The 18,593-nt window shown below is 41.8% G+C and overlaps 1 protein-coding gene across 1 annotated transcript in view; it reads left to right on the top strand.

Annotated features, from left to right (window-relative positions):
• Window positions 1-18,593, top strand: part of LOC122812929 (lethal(3)malignant brain tumor-like protein 4) — a 2,410,392-nt gene that overhangs the window by 2,240,236 nt on the left and 151,563 nt on the right. The window contains exon 21 of the mRNA XM_044084994.1: window positions 16,092-16,154. Coding sequence (XP_043940929.1) covers window positions 16,092-16,154 — 63 coding nt within the window. The remainder of the gene's footprint in view (window positions 1-16,091; window positions 16,155-18,593) is intronic.

Raw genomic sequence — 18,593 nt, 5'->3', positions numbered from 1 at the left:
CTATAATAAACAGATCACAGTACACATGCCCTCCTTCCTGCTGCAGCCATTCAGATCCAGTTTCCATAACCTGCCCCTCCTTCAAAAAAATTATTTTTCTTTTTTTAAACTGCACTACGGTGCTCACGTTTGACTGCAAATGCAAAACCTGCTTTTAAAAGTCAATATTGTATTAAAGACAAATTGGGATCAGCTGATGGTGCCCCCCAACACTTTGCGCCCAGGTCAGTTAACCCTCTTGTTCTGCCCTAACTACGCTACTGTGGTAGAATTTTACATTGCACTGTACAGTGTTCTGTTTTTGAACTCGCTTATCCAGTTCTTTCAGTGTTGGTCTACTTCTGTTTATACCTGTTTGATCAAGTTTCATTTACTGAAAGTAACTGCTGCACATTGTATGTTTGGAACATCTTTCCATCTCAAGTAATGTACAAAACTCTTGGAACCTCTTCGAATCTATCAAGATTCAACCCTTTACCTTGATCCTGGATGACTTTACCCCAGCATAGACTGGAAGAACTACTCATGCCAGAACACAAATGCCCAGAGATTCTGTAATTTTGTCAATGTAAATGCTTTGGAACAGCTAGTTGATATCCCCACAAGAGGTGATAATATCTTGGACTTGTATTAACCAACATGAGTAATCACTGCAGCATCCCTGCAGTATCATCCTCCCTGTTAAGATCTGACCATAAAGTGGTCACTGTCGAAGTCACCATCTCCCCCGACCCCCCTCAAGCTAGAGTCAAACAAAAAAACTTCTCCAAAGCTGATTACAACCTCCTGAGGGATGGTATAAACAGCTTCACAGCCCTTTCCCTTCTCTAGGAACTGGCACCAGTGTCCAGAACTATACCAAAGCACTATACAAACATTTATATAGATGCATGGAATCAGGAATACCTGACAGGACTAAATCATCCTCCGCAAGGAAGAGTAAACCTGTCTGCTGGACATCTGCAATAAATAAACTCTATAACAAAAGAAAAAAAAATGTTGTCCAGGACCAAGAAGGAGCAGGTGCCCAACTGGAAACAATATCTCCTTAGCCTGAACAAGCAAATAAGAGCACTAGTGCAATCCTCCAAAGCAAACTTCAAGTCCATATTGGCCACATCTACTAGAGACAGTCATTAGGCCTTCTTCACATATGTCCACAATCTGAAAGGCAGCATCCAGATCTGTTCAGAATTGCTGGTCAAGGGCACCACATATACAAATGCTGGCTGACAGATTCAGCGAAAATTTCACTCCTCTGTCCCCCCCCCCCCATCAGCAAATCAGGACACTCCTAGTACCTGCCACCTTCCCCTTATATCTAGGGATCAGATCATCACTGTTCTCTCAAAGGCAAAAAATACAGCCTCCATGGGATCCGATAACATCCCAAGCTGCATCCTACATGACCTCAGGCAGGAACTTGCAGCACCATTAGGCGCCCTTTTCAACCAAAGCCTGAGTACCAGCTTTATCCCAACTGACTGGAGGACAGCCACTGTCATCCCTTTACACAAAGGTGGAGCATCCACTGATCCAGGAAATTATAGCCCCATCAGCCTAACTAGCCTGATCTACAAGGCCATGGAGCGGATTATCATAAGTTCATACTAGGCTATCTGCCCTAGGGCATTTATAAGCCTAGCCAGAGTGTGTTTGGCTTTCGCCACCCATTTTAAATTAATTTTGCTATGTCTTTTTTCGAGGTTAGTATACTGTGCCTCTGTCTAACAGTGACACAGAAGTGATACCCGGGGTAAACCTACGATCTCCCATCCACTCATCAAGATTCCTCTTGAAGAGAGTCAATGAGGGACTCTGCCTAACCTGGACTGGGATTTTATTCCAGAGTGAAGGGAGCCTCTGGGTTATGAATCTGTCCCTCCAGCATGTCCTATTTATTTCAGTGCTGAGGTTCAAGTCTCTCGAGTGCGTAGCTCGATGGGATTTGGATTTTCTGAGGTGCAACATGTCCATTAATTCCGGGTTGGACATGGCTTTATACGTCAGGCACAGATCGCCTCTGAGCAGGCGGTATGCCACTGAGTAGAACTGGAGTTTCTTTAACCGGGCAGCATATGGCATCTGTTTGAGCCCTATGATCCTCTTGGTGAGGTACTTTTGGGGTCTTTCCAGTTGCTGCAGTTGTCTGGTAAGGTACATCCCAAAAGGGGCATTGTACTCAATTATGGGCCTGATGAGGGATGAGTAAAGAGGCACGATGACCTCCCCTGATCTAGATGTGAATCCCTTCATGATTAGGTGGGCTATATAAAATGTTTTTCTAACCACTTTGGCCACGTGATTGTCAAATGAGAGATTGCTATCAACTTGGGTCCCCAGGTCCCTAATTACTTCTTCTGTACTTAATGGATTACCACCTATGTGGTAATTTGTGGGCACTTTGTTTTTGCCAAAGGAGATGACTATACACTTTTTGGCATTTAGCTTGAGGCCATGGCTCTGGCACCAGTTGTCTGTTTCTATGAGGCCCTTTTGGAGGATGCTTGTGTCGGCTGGAGAGTCGATTATGATGCCCAGTTTGCAGTCATCTGCGACCTTAGTCAGCCACAGTCCTTCCGTGTTGGCCTGTACCTCCGAGAAATATATACCGAACAAGAGAGGTCCCAGGACTGAGCCTTGGAGGACGCCACTTGTAACTGGTTTGGAGTCTGACAGGGCTCCAGCAATTCTAACCATGTGGGTTCTGTCCTTGAGCCAGTTTGCAACCCATCTAGTGACATAGGGATTTATATTTAAGCTGGTGAGCTTATCTATAATGCCCGAGTGGGGTATTGTATCGAATGCTTTTGCGAGGTCTAGGTAGGCTGTGTGGATCACCTTCCCCTCGTCAATGGTCTTGGTGACTATTTCAAAGAAATCAACCAGGTTTAAGAGGCAGGATCTGCCCTTAACAAAGCCGAACTGGGTAGGATCCAGTGTCTGTAGGTCCCCAATATCTTTATTTATGAGGTCCATGATGATCCTTTCCATAGCTTTGCAGACCAAGCTAGTCAGGCTTATGGGGCGATAGTTTCCAGGATCCGTTGAAGCACCACCTTTTTGGAGAGGGACCACCGTTGCTATACGCCACTCTTTGGGTACATATCCTGTAGTAAGGCTGAGATTGAACAGTAGTTTTATGTTTGGGTTTAGCCCTTCTTGGAGTTCATGTAGGACGCAGCCCGGGACACCGTCTGGTCCCATTGATGCTGTATTTTTTGCTTTGGAGAGGGCAGCTCTTACCTGAGCATCTTGAGATGTCAGGGGGGCAGCACTGTGCTGGGATAAATATTTGCCCTTTTGGTGGGGGGGGGGGGGGTTGCGCTGAACCTGTCAGCTAGGATGTTGGCAATGTCTGTGAGTTCGGTGTATTTTTTGTCATTTTGGACTAATTCTGAGCATATCTGGGAATTCCCACCCAGGTTCCTAACATAACTAAAGAAAGCCTTGTGATTATCCTTAGTGTCCTGTGCAATTTTTCTCTCAAAGCTGGCCTTAGACGATTTTATGAGTGCCCGTAGTTTTTTGCTAATACTGATCAGAGATGCCTTCCCTTTTTGGGATTTTGTTCTATCATGTAGTAGCTTCCTCCTTCTATTGTATAGTTTGTTTATGGCTGGGGTCCACCAGACAGGACGTCTGCCTTTGGAGGATTGGGTCTTGGTTTTATTTGGGATTGCATGATTCATGCATTCCTGAAGGTGTTCATAGAATGCGTTTATAAAGGATTCTGCGCTCTGGGCCATATTTTTCACAGGCCCGGGGGCTTTGAAGGATTCCACCTCTGTTTTGAGGAGTGTGAAATTTGCTTTAGAGAAGTTTTTCACTGTGGTTTTCAGGGCAGGGGGTGGAGTCGGGATGTGAATATCCAGTGAGATTAGTTTATGGTCTGATCTTACCAGTGAGGGATACACTTCTGGTCTGGAGCATAGAGTCCCCATTTTGGTGATGATCAGGTCCAGTATGTTTTCCCCTCTTGTGGGAGTGGTAACAAGTTGTTCCATAACATTTGAGTTTATAAATTCTAGGAACCTTTGGGCTAGGGTGTTGGAGCTAGAGTAATGCTCCCAGTCTATGTTTGGGTAGTTGAAGTCACCCAATATAATGGTGTTTGGAGACACCTTCATATTTTCCAGTGTTCTCAGGAAGGCCGAGTGGGGTTCCTGGGTTTGGGAGGGTGGTCTGTAGCAGGCTATGAACTGGAAGGCAGTTTTACCCACTGTTAGTTGCACATGGATAGTCTCTGATGCTTTGTGCTGTGCCACCAACCTGGAGGTGTGGGTATCTTTGACAAATATTGATACTCCCCCTCCTTTTGTAGTACGTTCCAAGTTTTGGGGCTGAAAAGCATGGACCTCATTAACAAGGACATTGGCAACCTGCAAACACTCGATCCCACACAGTTTGGCTTCATTGAGGGGAGGTCGTGTCTGTAAAATTTGGTTGATTTTTTTGATACAGTCACCAACGCCATTGATGAGGGGAAGACGGTTTACACTGCCTACCTTGACCTGGCCAAAGCCTTCAACACTATTCCCCACTTGGGCATAATAGATAAACTCTCTCAACTAGGCATCAGATCCATATGTTACCAGATGGGTAGCTAACTGGCTCACTGATAGAACCCACCTAGTCAAAATAGGGGAAGCCACCTCAAGCCGTAGACCTGTATTGAGCAGAGTACCCCAGAGTTTGGTCTTATGACCTTTGTTATTTGGGATATACTTTTCTGAGGTACAGACCAAAAACCAATGGGCTGTGGCTGACCAGGTTGTAGATGACTGCAGGCTGGGCATTGTCATCAATTCCCCTAGTGATGTGGATGTCCTCCAAGAGGGTCCCACCCAAACAAATGACTGGTGCCAGAAACATGGTCTCAAGCTGAATACCAAAAAATGCATTATCGTCTCCTTTGGAGAGAGTGACGTCCCCACAAGTTATTACATTAATAACAATGTCCTAAGCACGCAGTCAGTCGTGAGGGATTTGGGCACCCAGATTGATAGCAACCTGACTTTTGACCACCATGTTGCTTCCATTGTACAGATAGCTTTCTACATGGCCCACCTCATAAGTAAGGGTATGTCATCCAGGGACAAGGAGGTCATAACATCCCTGTATTCTTCCCTTATGAGGCCCATTAATTGAGTACAATGCCCCATTCGACATGTACCTCGCAAAGCACATGCAGCAGCTGGAGAGACCACAGGGGTTCCTCACCATGAGAATCCAGGACCTCAAAAATCTACTATACACAGATAGGCTAAAAGCCCTATCCCTCTACTCAGTTTAATACAGACTCCTCAGAGGTGACCTTTGTCTGGCATACTAGGCGATCTCATACCCAGCCTTGATGGGACTGTTGCATATCTGCAAGTCAAGCTCCACTTGAGTAACCCGCACGCACTGCCTCAACCTAGTCTGTGACATCAGTAGGACTTGTTGGCAGGACAGATTTGTGTCCCAGAGGCTCCTCCATCTGTGGAATAGAGTCCCTCTCCATGTCAAGCAGAGTACCTCTTTACCCCTTTTATAAGCACAAACTGGATAACTGGTTGGGAAATGGAAAATACTTCCGTGGGATTCCCCCCATGTCCCTGCTTGACAGGGGCATCGGGTGCTGTTTTGTCTAAACATGGGCTAAACTCTTGGTTAGGCTTATAAGGGCGTCAGGGCCAATAGCCTAGTAACTTCCTGTGATCCTATGGAGTTGGGGGTGGGGGAGATGTCAGCAGACCAGCTTTGCAACTGATACGCAAGTCAGAGAACTAAATTATAGTCACCAGGCCAAGTAGATGATGATGTCAGATTCCCAGTGTCATTGTACTAAGAAACAAAGGATGCCAGAAAGTGGTAGTACCAGTGGTACATGGGTTGGGGGGTGGAACAGGACCATTGCAGCAAGTGGCTTGGACAGGATGTGTGTATCATAGCTGTCATGTGCCAAAGGATTGAGAGAATATGCCTGTAGAGTGATAATGTATAAAGGTCTAAAATTATCAACAACACCTGGTATCGCTCAACTACAGTGGGTAAAATATAAGCACATCTATACACTTCCTGGTGTTAATCATAATGTCAGACCCCTTTATACTGCCACTGCCTACCCTTTGTATTTCACAGCCCCAAGGCACTAGTATTGACCTTTGCTTACCTCTGTAACTTAGAGTAGTGCCTTCACTTACCTGTCAGTGGACAAGTTGTTGGCCCTCACCTTACACACACAAAAATTTCACCCCTACATTACCAAAAAATCATAGGTACGTATATATTTCAAGGCAGTTTAGTCTTCTATCCATATACAGCTTGCCAGCACCCACCCACAGACTGTACTCCCTTTCTCACGGAGTGTAAACATGTTGGGATCCATCCAGTCATTCAGGTTTTGTTTGAAGGATGCTAGTGAGTTGGACTGTTTAATTTGAAGGGGAATTATGTTTCAGAGGTGGGAGAGGAGTTGTCTGATAACTGTCTATTCACTGTGTTTTGTTTATCTGTTGGTTAATAATTAGGTCCCTGTTTTTGGTGTTATTGGAACAGTTAGACTTCTAGAGAATCAGGTCTCCATAAATACTGTAGGCTAGGTATGTCTCTTGTCAAAAGTATGTACGACACTTAACAAAACAGTGATAGCATAGGTAATTTTAAAACTTCCCCTAACACCAAAAACTCTGGCAGCTGCAGAAGTATACATGAATGCCCTGTACAACCACTTAAACAACTGCATAGAAATAACACTACCTGACCAAACTAAACCCAGGTCTAGCTGGAAGAACAAGCCACCTTGGTGGACCCCTGGCACAAATAGGCTATACAACAGAGCAACAGAAGGAAGAAATTCCTGTTGAAGTTAGTCGCAGGGTGCACCTCAGAGAAAAAATCTGTCATTAGTCTCAACAGGCAAATCAGAGAACTAGTCAACTCTTTGAAAGCTAAGTACAAGACTAAAAGAGCCTTCCAAGCAAAGGATAACTACAAAGTATTTTTTAGTTATGTCCAAATCTTAAGGGAGGCAGTCAGCAGTGTGCTGAGTTGGCTGTAGATAGCACTATGTAAACTCAGCCAGACGAAATAGCAAACCTGCTGGCCAATTAATTTGTCGCAAATCTCACCCCCTCATCACCTCCAGGCACTTCCCATGACATATCCCCTACCATTCATTTGCCTGTTATTACAAAAATACAGGTTGCCACTGCGCTCTCTAAAGCTAGAAACACAGCATCAAAGAGCCCTGACAGAATCCCAGGGTGCCTATTAAATAGCTTGAAACATGACATAGCAGATCCACTTGGATGTCTATTTAACCAAAGTCTCCAGACAGGCTTTGTCCCAAGAGCATGGAGGACAGCAACAGTCATCCCCTCTGCAGGAAGGGGGACCATCATCTGACCCAGGAAACTGCTGACCTATAAGTCTGACTAACTTCATATTCATGGCTATGGAAAGGATAATCATGGGCCTGATTAGCAATGACATAGGAAATCTCCAGACTCTACATCCAGCCCAGTTCAACTTTGTCAAGGACAGGTTCTGCCTACTCAATCTGGTGAACTTCTTTGAGAAGGTCACCAAGCCCATAGATGAGGGTAAGAGTGCATACCACCTACCTTGACCTGGTCAAGGCATTTGACACAATACCCAGCTTGGGTATTATAACACAAGATTGGGCATAAACATATGCATCACCAGTTGGATAGCCTAGTGGCTCATAGATAGGGCTCATGTTAGAGTGGGGAAATCCACATCAGCAAGAGGCCAGTCACCAGTGGAGTACAACAGGGCTCAGTGCAGGGCCTCCTGCTTTTTGGGATATACTTCTAGGTGTCAGGGCAAATGTAGATGGCCTTTGACTAACCAAGTTTCCTGATGACTTCCAGTTGAAGGTTGTCAGTGACTACCCAAATGAAGTTGATATCCTACAGAAAGATCTGACACAGACTAATGATTGATGTCAGAGTCGTGGACTCGAACTAAATGTGAAGAAGTGCAAAATATTACCCTTTAGGACTCCTTTGACCCAGCTCCCAGGAGGGAGCAGCTATGACTTCTCCAATCAACCCTTTATCCCCTCCCAGAATATAGGGGGGGAGGCTTTCCCTGTTTTACATAGCTTAGCAACAAAATCACCCTCTAAGTGAACCCAGTGGTGAGAGATCTGGGTAGTCAGATAGTAAGCTAAACTTTGATCACTGTGTGTCCACAGTGATGCGTAAATCCTTTTATGTGGCTCAGCTTATAAGTAAGGTCATGGCATCCAAATCTAAGGATGTCATAGTACCACTGCTACATAGCTTAGCAACAAAATCGCCCTCTAAGTGTGAACCCAGTGGTGAGAGATGTGAGTACTCAGATTGTAAGCTAAACTTTGATCACTGTGTGTCCACAGTGATGAGTAAATCCCTTTATGTGGCTCAGCTTATAAGTAAGGGCATGGCATCCAGATCTAAGGATGTCATAGTACCACTGCTACATAGCTTAGCAACAAAATCGCCCTCTAAGAGTGAACCCAGTGGTTAGAGATCTGGGTACTCAGATAGTAAGTTAAACTTTGATCACTGTGTGTCTACAGTGATGTGTAAATCCTTTTATGTGGCTCAGCTTATAAGTAAGGACATAGCATCGAGATCTAAGGATGTCATTGTACCACTGTTCCTAGCCCTCATCAGACCAATAATTGAGTACATTGCACCCTTTGGCATGTACCTCACCAGGCACCTGCAACAGCTGGAGCATCCTCAGAGATTTCTCGCCAAAAAAAAATACAGGGTGTAACCAACCTGTCATATGCTGACAGATTAAAAGCCATAGCAGTGTATTCAGTTTCCTGTCGATTACTGAGGGGTGATCTGTCCCTGACCTACAAAGCAAAGCAGTTTTTGCCCCTGCCCTGATGGGATGTTGCATATTTGCAAAACTAACTGCATGAGGATTACCTGCTCTAAAAATCTAAACCTTATCTGTGACATGAATAGATCATGCTCGAGAGATAGATACATTTCCCAGAGATTTCCCCTCTTCTGGAATAGGCTTCCTTCCTATTCACGTGAAGCAAAGCCCTCCCCTGGTCATCTTCAAGCACAGTCTGGACCAGTGGATGTGAAATCACAAATTCAGTCCTGGGGTGGTGCCCATGTCTCTTATGGATAGAGGCAGTCTGTAAAAAATAGTCAAAACCTCACTTGCTGATCCTTGTTATCTTTCCCTTAGGAGTAGAAAATTGGGTAAAATTTAGGTAAAACTGGCTAGGCTTGTAAGGGCTTTTGGGACATTAGCCTAGTAATCTCCTGTGAACCTGTGTTTTCATCCTGTAATGGTAGCTCAGATTCTTTAGGGTTGTGGTCTTCTTGATTAGGAATCTCTGTAGCCTTTCTAGTTTGATATTTTTAGTGAGGTAAATCCCAAAGCGGGCATTTTACTCGATAACTGGCCTAATCAATGATGAATGTAAGGGGAATAATGACCTCCTTGGATCTGCATGATACTCTCTTGGTGATTACTTGTGCAAGTAGAATGGTTTCTTGACTGTTGCCATGGGATGGTCAAATGATAGGGAGTTATCAACCTATGTTTTTTTAACTTTTATTTTTGTGCCTTTTTTGTGAAACATGCTATATCTGCTGGATATCATATTGCCTCTCCATAAGTGCAAACATTAAGCTCATATTTGTAGCATGATTTTGTTGTTGGAATGCTGTTATTGACAGATTCTTCAATGTATGTCACTTTAATGTTTATTAACTGACCCTGGTCTTTTAGTTTACTAAGGTTTAACTGTGGCTTATAACTCTTAATTTTATTTATTTATATTTTAGCTTAGTATTTTTTTTTTTGCTAAGATCTTGGAAGGGTTGGCACCTCCTCCCCAAAAAAGTTATGTTTCTTAAAAGTTTGATGCTAAGGAGTCTGTTGGAGCTTTTACTGTATTGTCCTACCGTTATTTTATTTTTTCCCCTAAAATTGATGTCAGTGAAGGTTAGTAATTGTCTCTGGTGTGGAAAGCAAATTCCACACCAAGGACTTTTTCACCCTTACCACCATTTTTGTTTAGGTCCTGAACACAGAGTCCCTAGTTGTCAGTTTTTTCATTTTTTTTTTCTTCAGTAAAAGACCTATCAGAAGTTAAGCCAACTTCTGTCAGCAAAACCTCTCTGAAGGTGGTGTTAGACCTAGAGGCATGCCATGTTGTCTGCCTATCCCATGCTGACATTCCTGAAACACTAAAAGAAGTATCTGAAGGAAGAGGTGGTTTAGGAGGCTGACAATTCCCTGTTGATGCCCTCATTCCCAAACTGGCTTGTTAATCGCTGATCATTAGCTGCCCCCAACATCAATAATTGCAGGGCCAGAGACCTGCGGCACAACACCTATGGAGGCTGCCTTATCCTTGGCTCTTTCTACAAGCTCATAAACTGGAACTTAGCAAATATTGGTTGGGTCCAGGGCTGCAATGCATGCTCTGACTTCTGATGTATTTGATTCATTTTCAGGAAGGTGAGGGCAGAATCTGTTACAAGTGGGAAAACTCCTCCTGAGACCTAGTCTGAGACTATGGCTACCCATCTGTGTCCTGAAGTATTGCTGTCCGTCATGGAAAAACCTGTGTCCCTAAAGCCGAAGTAGCATCCACAGTTGCCCCACCCTGCACTGCCAGTGATGATGACTCCTTTGACCCAGCTCCCAGTAGGTTGCAGCAGTGACTTCTCCAAGCAACTTCTTGCCATCACCCCCTCCCCTCATCACCTCCCAGAATATAGGAGAAGGCTTTCCCTTTTTTACATAGCTTAGCAACAAATAACCCAGAAGAAATGGGTATTCCAAGCCATAAGGAAAGGCTATTATTCAAAGATCTGGAGGGTTCTTCCACTCTTAGGGATTTCTCCATTTTCCAAACAGCAGACACATCTTCTTTTTTTTTTTAAAACAAGAAACATCTTTATTAAATTATCACTTATGACATAGGCAATCGTACATTTATGTAAATGAAAACAAAGCATATCAACATAATCCCAGCTGCAAGCATTTTATATCACAAACCATATTGGCATAATCCTAGTTGCAGACATTATACTTCACTTATAATCTACCCAATCATTGTCAGTCAGACATTGCATAGCTCATTTAAGTCCTGTCTTTTTTAAAACTCATTCCACCCCTGTATGCATTGTTCCCACAATTCCCATTTTTTCCTTTGTAGTTTGCTCCTACCTTTTTCTAAAGATCTCACTTCCAATTGTTTTATCTCTCTTACTATATTCACTACTTCTAATGTAGTTGGTTTAAATTTTGATTTCCATTTTCTAGTAATCGCTTTTTTGGCAGCCACCATATTTAGAGACAGTAAGGCCTTACCATGTCTAGGCATTTTCTCTTCTGTATCATAGCTCAGAAAAATCATCTCCCTCGTCACACCAATCTGCCCACCCAGCATCTCTGACAGTGCATTCCGCAGGAAATCCTTAAAGTCCACCAACTCACTGCACTCCCGAGAAAGTATGTTCCCAATTACCTCTTTCTTCCCTGTCACACCTCCAACATTTGTTATCTACCCAAGGAAAAATTCTCTGGAGTCTACTTGGGTATAAATATATAACATTTCCAAGCAAAAATCTTAAATCTTCTAGATTTTGTTGCATATTTGGGAGACATGCCTGATGACATCCCTCTTAAGACTCTCCCTCTTCACAGTTTCTAGTCTCTCCTCCCTCTGAGTAGCAGACTCTGGATCCCAGGCCAAAAGACTTTGCTGCACTGCCCTTCCACCTGTGTGTCCAGAATATCCAATCTTCTCCACCTCCAAGATGCTGGGCTTTATGGTAGATACAGGGTTATGCAGACCTTCTTCCATCATTAGCATGGGTCCGTGGCTGAAGTTGGAGTAGGTCAGGTCTTCAACCCACTTAACACTAGCAACTACCCATACTCCTTTTTGGAGACTTTAGTCAATGTGATCATATCATCTAGCTCCTAATTTTACACTGCCAAGTGTCTAGCTCTGATGCAGCTCATAGTCTGTCATCCATATTTCTTTTTTAGATGACACAGCTCACTTCAGTTGATGCCTAAAGTGGATGGCCTACATGACTTTTTCCCTGATAGGCAGAACCTAGAGTCTGTGCTGTTGTTGACAACTGCGTTCATTTTTGGATAAACTGTGTTAGCATTACTTTCAGGTTCAACTCTGAACTCTTTGTTTGAATGCAGCACCTTCCATCCTTGAAGCAGAAATAACCCAGTATGTGTTGGGGAGGTGAGAGGAACTCCAAGCAGGCACAGGAAAAACATGGAGACCATGCAGACAGTGGCTGGAGGTCAGGATCAAAATCTTCAACTTATTTCTCTGAGGTGAAGATCATAATCATGCCACTGAGTCAAGTGTAAAGCAGTTGACAGTATTTGTTCCTATACTGCCTCTCAGTTGATCTAGCATGGGTTAGACAATGTAACCAATGGATGCAAGGGCATTGGTCTAAAATTAAATGTGAAAAAATGTAGTATAGTTCAGTTTAGTAAACAAAGCATTTCAACATCATACCATATGGTCAACAAATCCTTCCGGTCAGACATTGTAGTAAGGGATCTAGGCACTGCAGGGGGTAATGTATTATCAGGATACAACTTACGAAAATTGTAGCAGATAGCAAAATACAAAAAAAGAACCTGTACGAAACGAAATCAGTGACCACTCTCGGACTAAATCAACTTAGCGCCTTCATTCACTTTAATAATGTGAACTTCATCAAAGAAGTCTTCCCTTTATTAATCTGTTATCATTTCCATTATTGAATATAATGCCATTTGTGATGTGTTTGTCAAAACGTATCACTCAACTTGGAAGACCTCAGAGGTTCCTAAGCAAAAGATTAACGGCCTTCAAGACTTCTAACTTATCCATACTAACTGCCATCCTCAGTCTTTTTCAGTCTCACTTTACTCATTCTGTTATAAACACCTTTGTGGCGATGTCTGTCTGACCTTTCAAGCTATGAAAGACCCAACTCTCCTTGATGGTCCCTTTCCTTTGTCGAACAACTGATCGCTCAAATAGCTGGTGAAAGGGCCTAAACCTTCACTGATGTGGAAATAAGACACAATGGAGTTAAATATTCAAATTCCAGCATGTTCCTCCACCTCTGGAACGTATTTCTGTTACATCTCAAGCAGAAATGCATCCTTGCAACCTTCAAGGTAAACCTTGAATATATGGATGGGGTGGCTCAAATTTCGTGCAGTCTGTCTTGTTTTGCCCTGCTTGAGACTGGAGGGAACTTTTGAATGTATTTTGTCAGTAAGGCTTGTAATCTGTAATCTGATTGCCTAGTATTTATCTATGTACATGTGAAACTATTAAGTACCTTACAGCAAAGTCTTTAACAATAAGCCTCAGCTTGCCATGGAGCTAGCTTGTTGACCAGGGCCTAGTTATCAACTCAAAAAAAAAAAAAAAATTCAGCTGCATCAGTGTCAGAGGGATAAAGCCCTGACTGCAACCAGGCAACCCAGGTTCAACGACTTGGGCTGTTGATGACCTAGTTGAAAGAATGGCTGTGCTTATCTTTCAGAACCATATGTAGCTATTCTGGTGCCTTGTGCAGTCTCCTCATCTGGAGAACTCTTTTAACTAAGTTGAAGGCCAAAAAAAGTTTTGCAAAAGCTGAGGACCAAAATTAAAATGTCTTATTTGCAAACTATGATAAGTGACTTGTTACAGCTAAACACCACACTAAATGTTTCACCCCTAGCAGTAAGTGCAATGTCAGCATTCATTTCTGAATGCCAGTGCTGCACTACTGCTTGTTTGGCAGCTGCTGATTGCATCCCTGACACTTTGGGCCCAGGGCAGCTACCCCCCTTTGTTCCACCTTGCTTGCGTGTCTGCTGTTCTTAGGGTGTTGTTGGCAAATAATTGCAGTAGAACTTACTACTAATCATAGAAAATGTTAAGCTTGATGTCATTATTATGCATGAAGTACAGTATGTCACACAGTGTTGCTATGTGCTCATAAAATACTTTATATGTGTATGTATATATATATATATATATATATATATATGTGTGTGTGTGTGTGTATATATATATATATATATATATATATATATATATGTATATATATATATGTGTGTATATATATATATATATATATATATATATATATGTATATATATATATATATATATATATATATATATATATATATATATATATATATATATATATATAGTGTGTGTGTGCTCTGTGGTTGTGAATTCCCTGGAATCTCAGATCATGGCTGAAAAGTTTCCATAGGCAAGTCCACCCACCCAGATAATGAAGTAAAAGTTGAGGAAATGGGTTATCCTGACCCAGCCTGTATTTAGGCCGTTCCTGATGAGCTTGCTGAACAAGAAGACTGCAATGTTGGCACTATATTCTATAGTCTGTGGTGAAATGGGAGAAGAAATATCAGAGAGGGGAAAGTCCATGATTTGAGAGTGACTTATTATTTCAAGGAATTTTTGATAGGGGCCCTGTATTGGAAAGAGACCTAAATATCGATACCTTGCAAGAGACGCACCACCTTTCTGCATTGTAGCAACATAAATTAATACCTGCCCTCTAAGCAGATACATCTGTGGTTTGTTTTCATCCACTTCTGTTCCACTTACAACCTTGTTTTATGCACTTGAACTGTATTCTTTAGACTAACTTACAAAAATGATTGCAGTACTCAGAATATGGAATTTCGTATTTGTAATTATTTGTTACTGTGTTCTTATATTTTAAATTCTTGGGGTATTGCTGGTGCATTGTATTTGTCATATATTTCTTGAATGTCTGTGGTTACATTCAGATTTCATTGATTTACAACAAATACAGGTATTTTTTTTATTCTTCACTGTTTCAGTTGTGTATTATTTTGTGGAGAGTTTATCCTTGGGTCTCCTCTGAAAAAGCGAATATGTGCCCAGGTGGTCTATCCCAATTAAATGAAGATGGACATGCACATAGATGCACAGATTATAGGAACAGCATGTTTGAAGTGCCCTTTTATATATGAAGAATGGTTCAGTGCCACAAGTGCCTTCATTTTTTTCCCCTCAGTAAGAGATTTCTTATTCCTGACCTTTAGAGAATAGTGCACCCCAGTCTGCATACCTATCCTGTATGAATACACAGGACATATATTAGCACTGTATGCTGATTGTAGGCGTGTGCGCTTACACGCACGCACGCACACACACACACACACACACACACACACACACACACACCTTCTTATCATGCCTGATTTCATGAGTAGCAAGTATGTCTTTCCATAACATGCCTATCAGCTGTTGGCATAATTGCCTCCTTGCAATTTGTTGCCCTTAAAGCAGTGGTTTGTCAGTAAGTCGTGCTATGACTGTGCAAAATCAAGGTATTAAATAAACTTGAAAACTGAAAATAAGGTTTTATACATTCTCTCTGTCTTGTGCTTGGTTTATACAGATCAACAGAAGCAATTTTGTGTTCTGAATATCAATCTAAACAACCCAAGTTCAGTTAGTGGCTTAGGTGCTTGATGGTGAGGTAGGGAGGATAGGCATCACTGTACTGGAGGGGAGGGAGTATGAGGGCCGTGGTTATCATTGAGCTGTAGCAAGCTGGGAAGGGTGAGAGAAGCAAGGAAAGCCTGGCTGACCTTTGGGCCCAGTCTGGAGCACAAGCTTGAACCAGTTTTTCTAGCTTGCCCAGCTAGATAGTCATCATCATCACACCAATGGGAGTTAGGGCTAGAAAAACATCCCTGAGCTGCTCAGCATGATTAAATCTACAGTAGGAGAGAAGTGGGGTAGCTAATCTTTCTACCTGCAATCTCCATTTCAGCCCTAGTCTGAGGGGGAGTCCAAACTACCATGTTTTGGTATGACCCTCCCTTCCCTGAAATAAGCATGCCAATGAGAGAGAAGGTGGAAGAACCAAAAAAAAAAAAAAGATTAGAAATGCAGTGCTGTGGAGTTTAGAAAAGTTTTTATCATTATCTTTTAAAATGTATATTTTTATGTTGTACTGCTTGCTTAGTACATTCAGTAGTTACTTTAGTTGTCCATTATTCCAATATTTCTTTTAGGTAGCCAGTTTTATCCAGCGACTACCAGGTTGTAAAGAGCAGGCTTCCATATTCAGAAGTGAGGTAAGTTGGAAGAATTTTATTACACTAGTAAAAAAACGGTAATGAAAACTGATTTTATCAAAAGTGAATAAATGTGATCACTGCTGTGTATTAATCGTATACTTGACTACAGTTATAATTCTGCAGAAGGATCACCATACTTGCTGATGACAAGGATGTCATAAATCTGGCCAGTGTACTAAAACTTGGACACCTTGGGTCCATTGGGGACCCTTTCTGTGTTATTAATCTTTAATTAATTTTGCATTTGTTTCATGTTAGCAAAGAGAGGTAAATGTGACTGCTGCAAGCAGATTGCTTTCAAAGACAATCATTCTAAGTCATTCTTCTTCAGTTTGTGTGCATTGTTGACTGTATATCAGCTCTGGTAACTTGATATTTACCTTAAAGGCATACTTAGGTCGGTTTCATTTTTCCTTCTGTCAGGGGAGAGGTCTTCTAAAGAAATATTTGTATCATTTCCTTGCAGATTCCATGCCCTCACTGTCACTGTTAAGATTAACATTAGTAACTTAAATATGATATAAAATCAGAGGACATTTCTTCCCCTTCTCAATTATTTTCCGTTATGAAGATTTCACATAAAAAGTCATGGTTAAACTGCTTTGGTGTGGCTTTTATTACGATTGTCAGATGGTCACTTCATATTCCTACTAATAACAGCAGAATCTTTGTCCATTCATGTGATGGTCCACTAAGAAAGATCATCAGTTTTGCCTTTGTATTGGCCAGGACCAAAGATTCATAACTATTAAAAAGTTCAGTGCATAGGCCATTTGAAGCCCATCCACTTTAAATCCCAGTAATTGCTAACCCTACCCATAAGGGACTGTTGGACTTCAAGAAGGTTATGGTGCTCATTTGTTTAATATTATCAAAGTGGATTATTTGTATGCCATATCTGTAATGCCAGCACTCTATGCCAGAATGAAGTATTACGGTTCTGGTCCCTTTTGCTGGTATTTTTGTAGTGTTATTGATTTTGAACATGCAGGAGGCCCACTAGAGCTGGGTAATTTGTAGTCTTGCAAGATGACAAAGGTCGCCAAATAGTCTGTAGAAAACAGATGAAATAAATAGGGAATGTGAAGTTGTTCAATCTCGCCGTTCATTCTTTACTGATGGGTTTGGAACCAATTGCAAAGTTCAAGGTCTTCAAATAGCTCAAGGCCAAGTCTCTATTCCATGATGCACCTGGAATTACCCCAGATCTAGTTTGCCGCTACAATAGAGTGGAGGTTCTGAATTAGCTCGGCCCAGTAAAGGTTTTTTCTATTTCTTTATTCTGATATTTAGATAGTTGGTATACTTAGTTTTACAAAGCTCTTACAGCTTTATAGTGTGTATTTCTGCATTTTAGTCCCTTCCCTTAGTGTGTTATAAAGTCTTCTAGTGGCCTCATGTTTTAGGCTTAGTTTAAAAGTTTTTGCTAGTTATTAGAGTGTGCTTAGTAACTGTTGTCACATTTTTGGATATAAAAATTTAGTGTGTAGAGTTTTTTTCTCTTTAGTGTGCTTAGCCTTCAGTTGTTTTAGGAAAGGCTTAAAGTTATAATTACTGTTACAGTTTTTATGTATTAACAGTAATTTGTCTGACTTGGATAATTCATAGGATATTTAGGCAGTGTGTTTTCTTAACAGCTATCTTTCCTTTTTTGCATAGTCTGCTTATATTGTGTGTTAGTTGGGTGACAGTAAAGGCTTTTACTGTCACATATACATATATATATATATATATATATATATATATATATATATATATATATATATATATATATATATATATATTGACCTTTGCATTTCTGCTGTGTGTTTTTGACTTAGCCTGATTTTTTTAAGGCTTCTTGCAGTTAATTACTGCCAAATTTGTATTGTGTGACAGTAAACTTTCTCAAATGGCTGACCAAGACAAGCACCCTAAGTCTGGGTTTAAAAAATGCCTAAAGTGGGACCCAAAGATGTCTGTAACAGACAGCCACGTTAATTGTGTATACTGTCTAGGAGCTCTACATTTACAAGACAGCTGTGCTATATGCCATTCCTTCTACTCTAGGGTCTTACAAGAAAGGAAGAGAAAATTGATTGATGGAGGGTTGTTGAAACCGTCATTTCAGGAGGCTTTGAGTGACCAAGATGGATCCAGCAAGTCCTCAAAGTCTTCCAAGACTTCGGACACAAAAAAATCTAAAAAGTCTTCGACTTCAGCTCCACTGCCATCTGAGTCGACAGTCTTTACCTTTCGGAGCCAGTCCCCAGTCTTGGAGCTGGTGTCCGAAGCGCCTAAGAGTTCACTACTTCAATCGGTACCACCTTTGGTACACTCCTCTCGATCCTGTATCAGTCTGTCAGACCTGGATGTGGATCATGTGGTGCAGAAGCTGTTATTGGCACCGGCCTTGGCAAAAATGTTATCAGCTTCGACCCAAATGGCTTCGGAGCT

The sequence above is a fragment of the Protopterus annectens genome, chromosome 1.part1 (assembly GCF_019279795.1).
Source record: "Protopterus annectens isolate FY-2018-M chromosome 1.part1, PAN1.0, whole genome shotgun sequence".
NCBI classification, from domain to species: Eukaryota; Metazoa; Chordata; order Ceratodontiformes; family Protopteridae; genus Protopterus; species Protopterus annectens.
The sequence above is the reverse complement of the archived record's forward strand: the minus strand, read 5'-3'. Positions and strand labels throughout refer to the sequence as shown.